Raw genomic sequence first — 16,548 nt, forward strand, 5'->3', positions numbered from 1 at the left:
GGAAACACATAAAATCTATGATGGAATTGTTTCCATATGAAAGCATTCACTTGGGTGGTGGGCAGTATAGTGTTTGTGGAGGAAATTGGCAGAACTCTTGGACCTTTTTAATGTGCTCTCTATAACCTGTAATGTCATTGGAGGGAGGGCTTTTGTGGCTCCTTATGGGTGCGGATCATAGCTATTTGTGGATTTGAGAGCTTGTCTGTGCAAGTGAACACCCTAGCCACACACACATATATATTTATTATGTGTATAGAGATGTATATTTATTTACATACTGCCTTTGAGCACCTTCTCCATAACTGCCCTTAAAGTGGTTTAGAACAATAACAATAACACAAAATACAAGAAAGAAAAGCAAACCCAAGATAGCACAAATAAAAGACAAATTAAACTTACCGAAAACCCGGGAAACTATATGTTGTCTTCACTACCCACATAAGAAGAAAAGAAACACTGGAAGGTATTAACTACGGTGAGCATTACAATTACTGAAAGCAGAGGTGGTTACATTGCAAATCCCAAGGCATAGTTATGCTGCTATGGATTTTGGTCGGAACCTATAATTTCTGTTAAGAAGGGCAAAATCGACCTTGAGAAGAGAAAGAAAATTACAGATCGGAAAGTAAAAATATATGCATGTTCAAAATGTTAGTTTTTATGTTGCTTCAATGTTTATATATCACAAATTTGGTTACATAGTGTTATTAATAGGCATGGGCAAACTTAGACCCTCCAGGTGTTTTGGACTTCAACTCCTACCGGCTGTTAGGAATTGTGGGAGTTGAAGTCCAAAACACCTGGAGGGCCGAAGTTTGCCCGTGCCTGTGTTAGAAGGAATTGTAAGCCACACGCCTTTTTTGATGGTCTCCAAATGCAACTGGTATCAGACTGAATTAAGCTGTGTGTGTATCTCTACCTCTCCCTCATAGGGCTCTGTGTGTGCCCAGCCATGCCCATCAGGGACGTATGGAGTCAACTGCAGCCAGGATTGCCCCTGTCATAATGAAGGGCAGTGTGACCATGTGACTGGGGTGTGCCTCTGCACAGCGGGTTATGTCGGAGACAGGTAGGTCACTTATTTCATGCTCTCCTTCATGGCTTTTACTCTCATAGTCAATGCCTCGTGGTCCATGAATCTAATTGTCTTCCAAGAGTGGAGCCTTTGATGGTTCTGTAAGTTCATGTAGAGACCTATTCTGGATCCACATGGTCTTTCTTTCACAAAGAGGACATACATTTCCAGTTGGAAGGGTTTGCTTGATGCGGCTCCTTCCTCTTGACGTGTTTCTCCCTTTCGCCCTCCATTGGTGCATCTTTGAATTCCACAGCACTGTTGGTCACAGCTGGCCTCCAGTTAGAACGCTCAAGGGCCAGGGCTCTGAAGTTTTTTCTCTCAATGTTTATGCCACATTTTAAAAAAAATATTACGTTTTATCATAATACAACGAAAGAGTGGGAACAATAACAGTATAGTGAAAGGAGGGAAAGATAGAGTCATATAAGAAAAAAACGACAACATAAAGTTGTACAAAAAGTCCAAAAAAATACAAAAAGTACAAAAAATAGAAGTAAAAAAAGTTTAAAAAATAGAATAAAAATTGACTTCTATTCCATCTTCTTGGATAATATCTTCCTGTTCCTTAAAAAAATATTACTTTAAAAAATTGTCTCTCGTGTCCTTTATTTTTGCAAGTTCTCCAGATAGTCATGAAGAGAGTCCCAATTCGTTCTTTTTAAAGTATCACCAGTATTTTTCTTCAACAGAAAAGTCAATTCATCCATATCCTTTATTTCCCTAATTTTTTCTACCTACCCTTCTAAGGGTGGGTTTAACTCTTGTTTCCATTCTTGTTTATGTTTATGCCACATTTTTAAAGGTTAGCTTTAAATCCATCTTTCAGTCTTTTTTTTTACTAAACAATAGATGTGTGCATTTTTTTTGTCCTCGTAAGTCGTATAAAATTTGTTGAATTCATACATGACACAGTATTCGACATGTAGGCATGGCCTGCACCAAAAACTTAAGCATCAAAACTTACTCAATACTTTTTCATTTGCATTTTGTAAATCTCCGAAGCCTCCCAAAGTCAGCTTCATATTCAGTGCAAGGAAACAAAACAAAGCCAAAAAGGCTGCATTTCCTCTTTAAATGAATGGCCTCTCACCATGAGGAGAGGGAAGCAGTAGGGAGAAGGCAGAGTTCGCTGGAAAAGAAAGCACAGAACTTCGGGAAATGTAGTTTGGGAAGGGGAGGGGTCCTATGCCAGAGAATGCAAAAGGCCCTGCCATGAACTACATTTCCCAGAATTCTGCGCAGCATCAGAAAGCCCCAATCAGGAGAGGGAAGAGATGTGTCCCTCCATTGCAGCAGCCAGCCAGAGTTACAATTAATTGTTTAATCTGCAAAGAGGAGGATTGACGGATACTTCAGTATTAGTAAGTAAATCAGTGCTGGGCTGGGAAGAAATCTATAAATGGATAGCCCTTGGGGGTCCCTTCCAACTCTAGGGTACTACGAAAATATTGAATTGGTTAATATTGGTTCCTATTGGTTATTAGGAGAGACATTCAATGAGATAGCTGTCGTGGCTTTAAAAATGTTTTTGCCAAAACTTTTAAAAATTCCCTAAAATTAGTAGATGTATAAATATTTCTGAAAGTTGAGTAGAATGATCCCCTGTTATCTGGTGTCATGGCACAGAAAATTCAAGAAGATCGCTCTTGTAGTTTTCAAGGTATTGTCGATAAAAGTTTGAAAATTCCCCAAAACTCCGTAGATAAGTGAAACGTTCTGAAACTTGATGTGAGACAATCATCCCCAAACCCTCCTGTATTCACAGTTGGCCATGTTGGGTCTGGGTGCCAGGTGTAGTCCAGAAGCCAAGTGTAGTCGTAATTGGTGGGGTTTAGAGAGCTCTCTGGATGTGGGTGAACTACAACTTCCATATGCCAAGGTCAATCATCCCCAAACACCGCCTGTATGCACAGTTGGCCATGTTGGGACTGTGTGCAAGTTTGGTCTGGATCCATCGTCGGCCAGGCTTAGTGCTCTCTGGATGTGGGGGAACTACAACTCCCAGAATTCAAAGTCAATCATGCTCAAACTCCATCTGTATTATTTATTTACTTACTTACAGTATTTATATTCCACTCTTCTTACCCCACAGGGGACTCAGGGCAGATTACAATGCACATATACATGGCAAACATTCAATACCATAGACACATTCCAGCTTTTGATGAGTGTATTCTGGCCACCAGGGGAGCTGTCGCTTCACCATCCATTTGTGACACTGATGAAGTACTTCTTCATTCTTAGCATGCTTGCTGGAGATTTTTATGGCGTTGTAAATTAGTTAAATTAGCCTCCCCACGGCAAATTTCCTACTTGACAGATGCAACTGTCTTTTGGGCTGCAAAGGTCAACAGCAAGCTACACAAATTGGTCGGAAGCTCACACTGACCCGGGCTGGCTTTGACCTCATGTCCTTTCAGTCAGTAGTGATCTTAATACAGCTGACTCCCAGCCAGCTGCACCACAATTGGCTATGTTGGGACTGTGTACCAAGTTTAGTCTGGATCTGTCGTCAGCTGGGTTCAGTACTCTCTAAATGATTGTGAACTACAGCTCTCAAAATTCACCCCCAAACCCTGCCTGTTCACAGTTAGCCATGTTTGATCTGTGTGCTAACTTTGGTTTTAACTTTGGCTGGGGTCAGTGGTCTCTGGATGCGGGTGAACTACAACTCCCAGAATTCAAGGTCAATCACCCAGATTCCTACAAGGAATAAACAGCACCAGGGCCTATTGTGGGATAGTTAACCTGTCCACTTCAATGAACAATCAAGTTAAAATCCTTCCGTAAGAATCTCCTTCAATGTGGCAAACTAGAGCTGTCAAAAAAGAGAGCTATTCCTCCCTCCCCCCCTTGATGTATGAGTCTACTGTGTGTCGGAAGAAGCCTGAAGAGTTTTCCTGCTGCTGCATTATGAATCAGCACAATCCCTTGATGATGTTGCACGATTCCTCTAAATGTTGTGATCAGCTATCAAATATGCATCATCAGGCGACAAGGCGTCCCTCGTGGGAGGACTGTACCATTACGTTCTATGTGAGCCTATGCCTTCATTTCCAGCAGAAAGCTCTCCCAAGCAATGCTTTTCTATGACAGCAAATAGATTTCATGGGAGGGTGACTTCCATTTCCATGGAGAGGTGAATCCACTCTGTGTTTAAGTCCAAACTTTTAAAGGAGATAGTTTGGACAAATTCTTTGAAGCCTGGAGGAGATCTGTATCAGCAAAACGAGAAAGAGCAAAGCACCGGGACTTCACTTTTTGAAGTTTTCCAACAAAGCACCTTCATTTCAACCACAATTGGCAATTTTTCCCTATATTGTACTTAAAGTTTTCTCCAGTTGTTACAATACAGGAACTCATTGAGTAATTCAGTGTCCTTGATACCTGTGTTGGGGGTGTTGACTTATGTTATTATGAATGAGTTAACCTATAAAGTTCCAGGAGACCCTTTGTTGTGTTTGAGAAATGCTGCGTCTCCTAGGCCCTGGGAGGAGGAATCTTATGCAATGATCGCTTTTTATTTATTCAAAAGATGTATGAGGCCACCCCGATGTGAGCAAGCCCTCAAGGCAGATCGCGGATCATTAAAAAGGCATGAGTATTAATAAATAACTGCAGTCTCAAATATGAAATAGCACCAGGGAGCAATAGAACACAATAAAGAACATCCAGTGGAGAGCAATAAAGTACAAACCAGATTGAAACATCCCAGAATGATCTGTCAGATAGAAAGCTCTTTGCCTTTTCCTCCTGGAGCTACAAAGACACCAAGTATGATGCCAGGCGGGCCTTCCTGGGAAAGGTGCTCAAATAAATTATGATGATGATATGATGATGATGTATTAGTAGTGGTATTTATTATTATTTTTACTTAGTAGTTGTATTTATTATTACTAGTTATTTGTAGTATTTCTTGCTGTTGTTATTTAATAGACATATTTATGATTATTTAGTGGTTATTATTATATAGTTATTATTATTTAGTAGTTATTGTTGTTGTTGTTTTTTACTGACACAAAAACACAATATGTCACAGCAAACAAGATCTATATGCTGGATTTCGTATCACAAAATCACAAGTCGAACACTTCCCAAGCATCTAGGACTGTGTGATGTATTTTCGAATGATGAGTGCAGATCCAAGTAAGGTGGCCTTTTGCAGTTGACAGATCATGATTTTGTCAATGTTTATTGTTTACAAATGCCGGCTGAGGTCTTTTGGCATGGCACCCAGTGTGTCGATGACCACTGGGACCACCTGTACTGGTTGATGTCAGAGCCTTTGCAGTTCGATTTTGAGGTCTTGAGTTTTTCCAGTTTTTCGTCAATTTGGCTGTCACCTGGTATGGTGACAATCCATTTTTTTTTCTTTTCCACAATCGTGACATCTGGTGTATTGTGTTCCAAAACTTTGTCAGTCTGGATTCGAAAGTCCCACAGTATTTGGAGGCTTCTACGGATAACACCAATTCAGAAATGGAGATGAGCACCACCCCACAGAGTCGGACATGACTAGACGTAATGTCAAGGGGATACCTTTACTTTTCCTTTAGTCATATTTTTATTATTGTTGTTGTTATTTAGATATATATATATATATATATATATATATATATATATATATGTAATTATTATTATTATTTGTTCATTCGTTCAGTCGTCTCCGACTCTTCGTGACCTCATGGACCAGCCCACGCCAGAGCTCCCTGTCAGCCGTCACCACCCCAGCTCCTTCAAGGTCAGTCCAGTCACTTCAAGGATGTCATCCATCCATCTTGCCCTTGGTCGGCCCCTCTTCCTTTTACCTTCCACCTTCCCCAACATAATTGTCTTCTCCAGGCTTTGCTGTCTCCTCATGATGTGTACAATTATTATTATTATTATTATTATTATTATTATTTAGTGGCATATATTATTATTTAGTAGTAGTGTTTATTATTATTTAGTCCTTATTATTATTTATTGCTCATTGGAGGGAAGAATAGTAGAGGCCAAGATGAAGTCCTTTGGCCACATCATGAGAAGAAAGGAAAGCTTAGAGAAGACAATGATGCTGGGGAAAATGGAAGGAAAAAGGAAGAGGGGCCGACCAAGGACAAGATGGATGGATGGTATCCTTGAAGTGACTGGATTCACCTTGAAGGAGGTGGGGGTGGTGACGGCGGACAGGAAGCTCTGGCGTGGGCTGGTCCATGAAGTCACGAAAAGTCGGAAATGACTGAATGAATGAACAACAACAATTATTTATTAGCAGTATTTATTATTATTATTATTATTATTATTATTATTATTATTATTCCCACTCAGAAGGCACGATTGTTGAAATGGCCAGTTCACCATTTCAAGGTCAGGCATTCTTAGGCTCTGTTTAACCTAAAAGTTTCAGAAAATGGTGCTTTATTTAGAAATCCATTTAATAAAGAAGTTAAAGGAGGAATCTAGATAGAATAAGAAACACAGATCCTTGCACACACAATCATGACGGGCCGGAAATGACAAAAGCATAAGGCAACGTACATCCATTTCCCCAAACATTGGATACTCTTTGCTTTCGGTTGGTTTCATGTACACACACTTTTGTTTCATACACAAAATTTGGCTTTGATGTGCATTATAAGGCAATGGTTCCCAACCTCTTTTTGACCAGGGGCCACTCTCCAACATTAGTACCAATGGAGCTACAAATTAGTTTTTGGTCAACTTTAGATTCAGTTCAGTTATTGAGGGTGCTGATTCAGATAATTGCATTGGATAGACCACTTCAGCTCTAGTTTCTGATATCCAGTAGTTGCCATCTGCTCGCCCAGAGTAAACCATATATAGCCTTGGCGCTATAAGAGAGTTTCACAAGACCAGTCACGCTTGTTGCAACAATGTAGTAACAGTGAGGCCAGGGCCATATTTTAGTTCTTGGGGACCACTGGTGGTCCATGGACCACAGGTTGGGAACCACTGGTATAAGGTGTATATGAAACATAAACGCATTTCATGTTTAGACTTTGGTCTCATCTCCACAGTGTCTCATTAAGTCTGTGCAAATACCCCCAAATTTGGAATATGGAACACATCTGGATAAGGGATATTCAAACCTGTATGTATGTTTAGTGAGGAATGTTGGATAAGACTGTCAAATCATGTAACAACATATCCCAAAATCCCACTGAATGATGGAGAACCAAAGTGTAACTTCTGTTCTGTATGGACTTTATGGAATGAGTTAATTTCTCATATGATACCCTTAAAGGTGCTCCATGGGAACGCTGATATGTATATCTTGAGATCCATGGAGCAGGATCATTAATTCTAACCCAATGGATGTGCATTATACTCCTTCTTAACACCTGAATGGTGAACAGAGCACATTGTACACAATTGTTTCTGATATTGCCAAGATTGTTTTCTCCTTGGCAATTGAATTATTTATGAACCTCATGGGGCCTATACATATACGAGTGAAAATATATACATTCTGTCTGCTCATACATCCTTTTCTTGTTGCGCTTTCTTGTCTGCCTACTTTTTCAATTGTTTGTTATGAAAAGGATGTTCTCAAGTGCTAAAAAAGAACAACAACAGCCCAAGACAAATGGGAAGCCTCTTTTGTAAACTCATGCAACATACTGCGTTACTGAAATTAGATGCATTTTTCTAAAGAGATGTTATCACGCGGAATATTATTATTGGCAACACTCCTCCATTTTTATTATTAGTTAGGTGGCTTCCCCTCTCCCCCCCCCCCACCCCCCACCCCATGCCTCTTATAAAGCATAATGGATTACATTTAATTTAATTTAGATATTTACAGCAATAAATTTAATGGAGAGGGCTCCGTGTTTACAAGAGATGCAAATGAGACACAGTCACACCAATTAATCTCGAGGATAAGCACTTCATTTCTGAAGTTCAGGGGAAAACACAGTGGGGTTAGATAATGGAAAAGGCATTGGCAGCAGGTGGTTTCCATCTCATCAAGGTGGCAAAGATACGCTACGGGTTTTAGTCTGAACTTTAAAGGCGTGGGCTGTATTCTTGACATATATGCTGTGCGTCACCAGCCAATCCCTCTCCAATGCCAGAGATACAGCTTAATGGTGTAACATTAGAAATTATTAACCATTTCTGCTACCTTGGCAGCTACCTCTCCACCAAAGTCAACACTGACACTGAAATACAACATTGCCTGAGCTCTGCGAGTGCAGCATTCTTCCGAATGATGCAAAGAGTGTTTGAGGACCGGGACATCCGTAGGGATACCAAGGTGCTTGTTTATAAAGGTATTGTCCTCCCAACCCTACTATGCGCTTGCGAGACGTGGACTGTCTACAGATATCACATGCAACTCCTGGAACGATTCCATCAGCGTTGCCTCTAGAAAATCCTGCAAATCTCTTGGGTAGAGAAGCAGACAAATTTCAGCGTGCTGGATGAAGCAAAGACCACCAGCACTGAAGCCATGGTCCTCTGCCATCAACTCCGCTGGATCGGCCACGTTGTCTGGATGCCCGACCACCGTCTCCCAAAGCAGTTGCTCTACTCCGAAATCAAGAATGGGAAACGGAATGTTGGTGGGCAGGAAAAGAGATATAAAGTTTGGTTCAAAGCCAACCTTAAAACCTCTGGCATAGACATTAAGAACTGGGAAGGCCTGGCCCTTGAGCCCTCCAGCTGGAGGTCAGCTGTGACCAGCACTGCTGTAGAATTTGAAGAGGCACAAATGGAAGGTGAAAGAGAGAAATGTGCCAAGAGGAAGGCGCGTCAAGCCAACCCCAATCGGGACCGCCTTCCACCTGGAAACCAATGCCCTCACTGTGGGAGAAGATGCAGATCTAGAATAGGACTTCACAGTCACCTACAGACCCACCGCCAGGACGCCCATCCTGTAAGACAATCCTACTCGAACTACGAGGGATCCCCTAAGTAGAAGTAAAGTAGTAGCTGTGCATCTGCAGACTTTTGTCAAATTATTGTCGAAGGCTTTCATGGCCATAATCACTGGGTTGTTGTAAGTTTTTCAGACTGTATGGCCATGTTCTGAAGCATTCTCTCCTGACGTTTCACCCGCATCTATGGCAGGCATTCTCAGAGGTTGTGAGGTCTGTTGGAAACTAGGCAAGTGAGGTTTAAATATCTATGGAATGTCCAGGGTGGGAGAAAAAATTCTTGTTTGTTGGAGGTAGGTGTGAATGTTTCAATTGGCCACCGTGATTAGCATTTAATGGCCCAGCAGTTTCAAGGTCTGGCTTCTTACTGCCTGGAGTAATCCTTTGTTGATCATAACAGTAAATGAAGAACAACACTCAAAAACAGGGGAACTCCAGACAAGAAACAACCAGGGATAGCTAATCACCTCTCAAGATTTGGCATTAAGAAGCCAAATCTTGAAACTGCTAGGCTGGTCCAGCAGTGACCATCCAATATCTCTCCAATGCCAGAAATACAGCTTAATGGTGTAACATTAGAAAATGTTGACCATTTTCGCTACCTTGACAGCCACCTCTCTACAAAAGTCAACACTGATACTGAAATACTACACCGTCTGAGCTCTGCGAGTGCAGCATCTTTCTGAATGAAGCAGATAGTGTTTGAGGATCAGAACATCCGCTATTGTCCTTCCAACTCTGTTATATTCCTGTGAAACATGGACTGTCTACACATGTCACAACTTCTGGGATGATTCCATCAGCGTTGCATCTGAAAAATCCTACAAATCTCTTGGGAAGACAGGCGGACAAATGGTGGAAGAAGAAGCAAAGACCACCAGCACTGAAGCGATGCTCCTAAGCCATCAATTCCTCTGGACTGGCCATGTTGTCTGAATGTGCAATCACCGTTTCCCAAAGCAGTTACTATACTCCCAACTCAAGAATGGGAAACAGAACGTTGGTGGACAGGAATAGAGATTTAAAGATGGGCTTAAAGCTAATTTTAAAAACTGTGGTCTAGACACCAAGAACTGGGAAGCCCTGGCCCTTGAGTGCTCTAACTGGAAGTCAGCTGTGACCAGCCGTGCTGTGGAATTTGAAGAGGCACAAATGAAGAGTGAAAGGGAGAAACATGCCAGGAGAAAGGTGCATCAAGCCAACCCTGACCGGGACCATCTTCCACTTGGAAACCAATGTCCTCACTGTGGGAGAATCTGTGGATCAAGAATAGGGCTCCACAGCCACCACCAGGACACTACACTTGGAGGACCATCATCCTCGGGCTATGAGGGATTGCCTGTCACTAAACATAGAGAAAACCAAAGTGCTCTTCCAGCAGTCCCCAGGCAATCCCTCTCCAATGCCAGAGATACAGCTTAATGGTGTAATATTAGAAAATGTTGACAATTTCCGCTCCCTTGGCAGCCACCTCTCCACCAAAGTCAACATCGACACTAAAATACAACACCGCCTGAGCTCTGCAAGTGCAGCATTTTTCTGAATGAAGCAGAGAGTGTTTGAGAACCAGGACATCCGTAGGGATACCAAGGTGCTTGTTTCTAAAGCTATTGTCCTCCCAACCCTGCTATATGCCTGCGAAACGTGGACTGTCTACAGATGTCACATGTAACGCCTGGAATGATTCCATCAGCGCTGCCTCCGGAAAATCCTGTAAAACTCTTGGAAAGACAAGCGGACAAACTTCAGTGTGCTGGAAGAAGCAAAGACCACCAGCACTGAAGCAATGGTCCTCCGCCATCAACTCCGCTGGACCGGCCACGTTGTCCGGATGCCCGACCACCGTCTCCCAAAGCAGTTGCTCTACTCCAAACTCAAGAACGGAAAATGGGATGTTGGTGGGCAGGAAAAGAGATTTAAAGATGGGCTCAAAACCAACCTTAAAAACTCTGGCATAGACACTGAGAACTGGGAAGCCCTGGCCCTTGAGCACTCTAACTGGAAGTCAGCTGTGACCAGCAGTGATGTGGAATTTGAAGAGGCATAAATGCAGGGTGAAAGGGAGAAACATGCCAGGAGAAAGGCACATCAAGCCAAACCTGACTGGGTTCCGCCTTCCACTTGGAAACTAATATTCTCACTGCGGGAGAACATGTGGATCAAGAATAGGGCTCCACAGCCACCGCCTAAGACACTACACTTGGAGGTCCATCATTCTCAGGCTATGAGGGATTGCCTAAGTAAGTAAGTGTTGTTGTTTATTCATACCCCACGTTATCTCAAAGAGGCTTGCATTAAAAGTATGACCACACAACATTACATACTTGCATACTTACTAATTTGTAAACGGAGAGCATCCTGGAAGCGGAGAGAAACATAAATACCGGCTTGGATCTCCAAATTGTGTCCAAAGGCCAGGCCCATTGGCACCTCCGTGTTTCCACTGCTGGGGCTGATGATGGATTGCTGGTTCACTAAAGGACAAAATAATAATAAAAATAGAATAAAGAAATCCCTTTCTTTTTTTCATTTCCTGGGGCTGTTTCCATTTAATTTGAATGGGACCAACCAGCCCATTTCATTTTTGTCTCTTTGGCTCCCTGGGATGGAAGGGCCGAAATAAAACCCTTTTCCGCATTCCTGGTGACCTTTAAATAAATCAAGGCAATGTTCCTGTTAATGGGTGGGCTGTTATAACAGTCCCTCCTGGAACCCGTTTTTAATACTCGGAGAAGGGTAATCTGTGTTAGCCTGCAGCAGGCAGTCCCGTAAAAGAGATAATAAAACATGTATTTTTAGATAAATATTTGATAGAAATAGCTTAGGCACCAAAAAAAAAAAAAACCCGTGGGAGTTGAATTACTACATTTTTTTTTTGTTCTCTTTCTGGTTAGTGGGATACGGCTGTGCATTTTTAATAGCTTGACAAACGGCGAGTTGATATCACCAGATAACTTCTGTACTGCACTGAAATTATATGATCTAAGTATTCATTGGGAAATGTTTGCATTGTAAACCCCTTCAAATGGAAGCACCGGCTTTGCTGTGAATATGAGCCAAGGAAACAAGCTCCCCGTCTTTCAGCTGTCAAAGAAATATATATTTGCGCTGTGTTTTTCCATCCCACTGCCTTGCTGAACCGTGCGATTAGGATCTGTATACAGTGAGTACAATTCCATCCATTTGCCCACAAATATAATGAGCAAGCTTATTTTCCCTGCTGTTTTGTTACCCGCAAGTACCTCGTAATGGTATTTATGAAAACATGCGATCGCCCAAGATTTTGATTCTTTGGATGCTATTTCAATGCACTGAAATATATTGCTGTCAAGAGAATAAGTAGACGACATAATGCATCCATTCTTGCGAGGTCTGCAGAGGGAACAAAATATTGTTACGCGTTAAGCAGGACATTGTACTGTGTAATATTTTGCAAAACTGTGGGCATTAATTCTGAATCTGACGTGCGCATTAACCCAGCCCCAAATAATTGTGCGCTTGTTTAAAAAGCCCAATGGCGGTGGTTATAATGTGGCTCTCCGATAAGGAGGAAGCAATGTAAAATTGGACAAGAAACATGATGCGAGCACAGCCCCTCCGTTGTGTGATTTAATTGAGCAATGCATCTGGGCTGTTAATGGTGTTGCGGGCCCCATTAGACGGATCCCTTGCAAAGCAAGGGAGCTTCTTTTGCAGGTTAGAATTCTAGAATCCAAGAATCCTAGAGCTGGAAGAGACATGTTGGGCCATCCAATCCAATCCCCATTCCACCAAGAAGCAGGAAATTCACAGTCAAAGCACCCCCAACAGGTGGTCATCCAGCCTCTGCTTAAAAGCCTCCAAAGAAGGAACCTCCATCACACTCCAGGGCAGAGAGTTCCACTGCTGAACAGCTCTCTCTCACAGTCAGGAAGTTCTTCCTAATGTTCAGGTGGAATCTCCTTTCCTGTAGTTTGAAGCTATTGTTCCATTGTGTCCTAGTCTCCAGGGCAGCAGAAAACAAGCTTTCCTCCTCCCTATTTTTTAATTAATTATTTATTTCAAATATTTATACCCCGCTCTTCTCAACCCCCGAGGGGGGACTCAGGGCGGCTTAAAGCTGGCAATGATTTGATGCTCCTATATACACATAATAAAACACAATAATTACATATAAATAAAACATTTAAAGACTCTTTAAAACATTACAGTCTGGTGGCCTAATCTAAGCCGAATTCTGCGACCAGAGACTCTATCAGAAGCTTGTTCATAGTCCATTTCCATAGCTAATTGTCATCATTCCCATTGTCATTGTCAGCGTATTACCCGAAGGCCTGGTCCCACAACCATGTTTTTAACTTCTGTCTGAAAGAAAGGATGTGGATAACCTAATTTTGATGGGGAGCGAATTCCACAGGTGAGGGGCCACCATCGAGAAGGCCCTGCCCCTCGTCCCCATAAATAAGTTGTAACCTGCCAAGCGTGTGTGCTACAGAGGCGAGACCGAGAGCAGGGCTTCCCCAGACGATCTTAAACTCTGAGGTGGGACGTAGAGGGAGATGTTTGGACAGGTACGCTGGGCCAGAATGTTATAGGGCAGAGCAAAAAGAGCACTGAGAAATGAAACGTCAATGACCTCATCCATTCACATAATTAGTCGCCTTCTCCGTCTTACCGCCCTCCCACACTTGGCAGGTTACAACTTATTTATGGGGATAGCAAACCCCCCCCCCCCCCCGCAAATGAATGTGATGCAATGCAAAACCAATACTCAATTTGGTTTTGCATTTCATTACACCCTGCTCAAGTTTGAGGAGCTCCACACAGTTCTGCATGATCTCCAGCATGTGATGAAGCTTCTGCACTCAATGGACCTTTGAATTGTGATCGGAACTGGACCGGCAGCCAGTGGAGCTGACATAGCAGGGGGGTGATATGCTCCCTGTATGACGCTCCCTACGACTTTCCTTCACATATTTATACATTGCCATCATGTCTCCCCTCAGTCTTCTCTTTTGAAGGTTAAACATGGCCAGCTCTTTAAGCCACTCCTCAAAGGGCTTGTTCTCCAGACCCTTGATCATTTTAGTCCTTCTCTTGACACATTGCAGCTTGTCAACAAGGTGAAAGATGTCCACTTTGTTGGTTATTCCAATGGCAGGGATCCTTGCCATCCAGTATTGGTTTTGCATTGCATCACATTCATTTGCAAGGGGGGGGGGGGTTGCTGTCCCCATAAATAAGTTGTAACCTGCCAACTGTGGGAGGGCAGTAAGACGGAGAAGGCGGCTAATTATGTAAATGGATGAGGTCATTGACATTTCATTTCTCGGTGCTCTTTTTGCTCTGCTATATCATGCCTTTATCTCCCATAAATATGAGGTGATATAGTGGGCTATTGGCTGCCGATTCATCTTGCAGAGTATTGTACTATTTCCACTCACTGGGCTCAGAAAGTAAACCTGTTTCCATTTCAGTGTGTTCGGAGGAGTTGCCAACTCTTCAGAAAGAAGGAGGAATGCCAGGGATTTGCCATCAGCGGAGAGGCAGTGAAAGGAGACGGCCATTGGCTTTCCTTCCGTGCAACTATGCTGTTGCATACTTTCAAGGTTACACAAAAGGAAGCAAAGCCTGTTGCCTCAATGCATCTTGGAGGTGCACATGGTCATTTGCAATGAACAACACTTGGCTGAATTGCACCAAAACAAACAATTCATTGGCGGCCATTGTAAATGATCTACAAGCTTTGCCATGTTTTGGGTCAAGGACGCTTATGCAATACAATCAAGGAAATTGAGCCAATCCCAGACACAGTTTAAGAGCCAATTTGCATGTTTTTTGGGGGGCAGAAGCAAGAATGCTGGCTTCTGATTCAATTCCACTTTTCATTCCAGATATGTGGGTTAATGCATTAAAAAATATAAAATCCCACCGGTGTTATAGAAAGGCACAAATCCTTGCCTTAGTAAAGTAGCTCTCTGGGGCAGAAGTGTTTTTGGATGTACAGTGATACCTTGACTTAAGAATGTAATTCGTTCCATGACTGTGTTCTTAAGTCAAAAGAGTCTTGTCTCAAAGCAAATTTTCCCATTAAAATGCACTGAAATGCAAAAATAAAATGCAAAAAAAAAAGAGAAAAGAAATGCAATGAAATGCTTTTAATCCATTCCGGCACCCAAAAAACACTTTTTTTTTGTTTTGAAATAAGAAAATGTACTTTATAAACAGCAAATAAAATGTTCAGAAATAGTCAGTGCTTGGTTCCAATCAGCCACTGTGGCAAGGAAGCACATTTGAGGCAACAAAATGTGTGTTGGCCTGTGTAACAGCAAGGCAAAACAGCATTTTCTTCACACTGTAATTCCAGTCTCCTTCCCTCCCTCTCTTGCTCTCTCTCTCTGTCTTCTTGAAGTGAAACGTACAGTACCAGGAATAAAAAGCACACAGTAAACTAACCCAAACTTCTTCAGTGGAGAGCAGTCTCCCAAAGTGGAGAAGAGCACGCAGGCAAAAGCATGCAGGCTGAGGCACTGAACTATGAGGTACAATGCCTGCTCCAGTCTTCTGGAAGCCCTGTACTCCCTGTTTAGACTAAGACGCTGCTTCACTAGGGTGGACTCCTCCCAGAATGTTCAGGGGAAACAATCACATGGAGTTGGAGCTTTTGCCTTGTAGAAAGAGCCAGATTTGCTCTGGCTAGGAATCTAGTCCAGGTTTTGTTTCTCTCTGCCTTGCTGTTAGAACTGGTTTAGGGGGCAAGGGGGCCTCTTTTGGACTGTTTGTAAGTCAAAAGTGACTTACGACTTAGGCTGAGTGACAATTTGTAAGTTATTATTCATTTATTTATTTATTTAGGGCAAGTATATCCTGTCCTATCTCACCTCCGCAGAGGGACTCACGGCAGCTAACAACCGGCACAGCACAGTGCCCTCAATAAGAAAAGCATAAATATTTTCCATATGTCCAAATATGAACTACAACTCCCAAACTCAAGGTCAGTGCTCACCAAGCCCCTGGTGGCGCAGTGGGTTAAACCCCTGTGCCAGCAGGACTGAAGACCAACAGGTTGCAGGTTCGAATCCGGGAAGAGGTGGATGAGCTCCCTCTATCAGCTCCAGCTCCTCATGCGGGGACATGAGAGAAGCCTCCCACAAGAATGATAAAAACATCAAATCATCCAGGCATCCCCTGGGCAACGTCCTTGCAGACAGCCGATTCTCTCACACCAGAAGCAACTTGCTCCTGACACAACAAAAAACAAAACAAAACCCCAAACCCTTCTAGTGTTTTCTGTTGGCCATGGGAGTCCTGTATGTTGGTTCAATTCTATCATGCTATTTGATTGTAGGTGAACTATAAATCCCAGCAGTATGGGTGAAGGACATACATTGGGTTGTTACGTGTATGCTGTCCAAATTTGGTGTCAATTCGTTCAGTGGTTTCTGAGTTATGTTAATCCCACAAATGAACATTACATTTTTATTTATATAGATATACGTTGGACTCTTGTGTGATGCTGTGGTCATAGGTGGCTCCAGGCCTGGGGTGCAACCCTACTGTACCTGCTTTCTGGTAGATGCCCAAGGGAGCAACCCTGCTGGACTC

General features: G+C 42.6%; 1 protein-coding gene across 14 annotated transcripts in view; it reads left to right on the plus strand.

Moving 5' to 3' along the window:
- The window catches only part of MEGF11 (multiple EGF like domains 11), a 495,422-nt gene that overhangs the window by 328,050 nt on the left and 150,824 nt on the right, over positions 1 to 16,548 (plus strand). For all 14 annotated transcript variants that reach the window (XM_060755350.2, XM_067471384.1, XM_060755353.2 and 11 more), the window contains exon 9: positions 936 to 1,072. In XM_060755350.2, the coding sequence (XP_060611333.2) occupies positions 936 to 1,072 (137 nt within the window). The remainder of the gene's footprint in view (positions 1 to 935; positions 1,073 to 16,548) is intronic.

Source organism: Anolis sagrei, chromosome 9 (genome assembly GCF_037176765.1).
Source record: "Anolis sagrei isolate rAnoSag1 chromosome 9, rAnoSag1.mat, whole genome shotgun sequence".
Lineage (NCBI taxonomy): Eukaryota > Metazoa > Chordata > Lepidosauria > Squamata > Dactyloidae > Anolis > Anolis sagrei.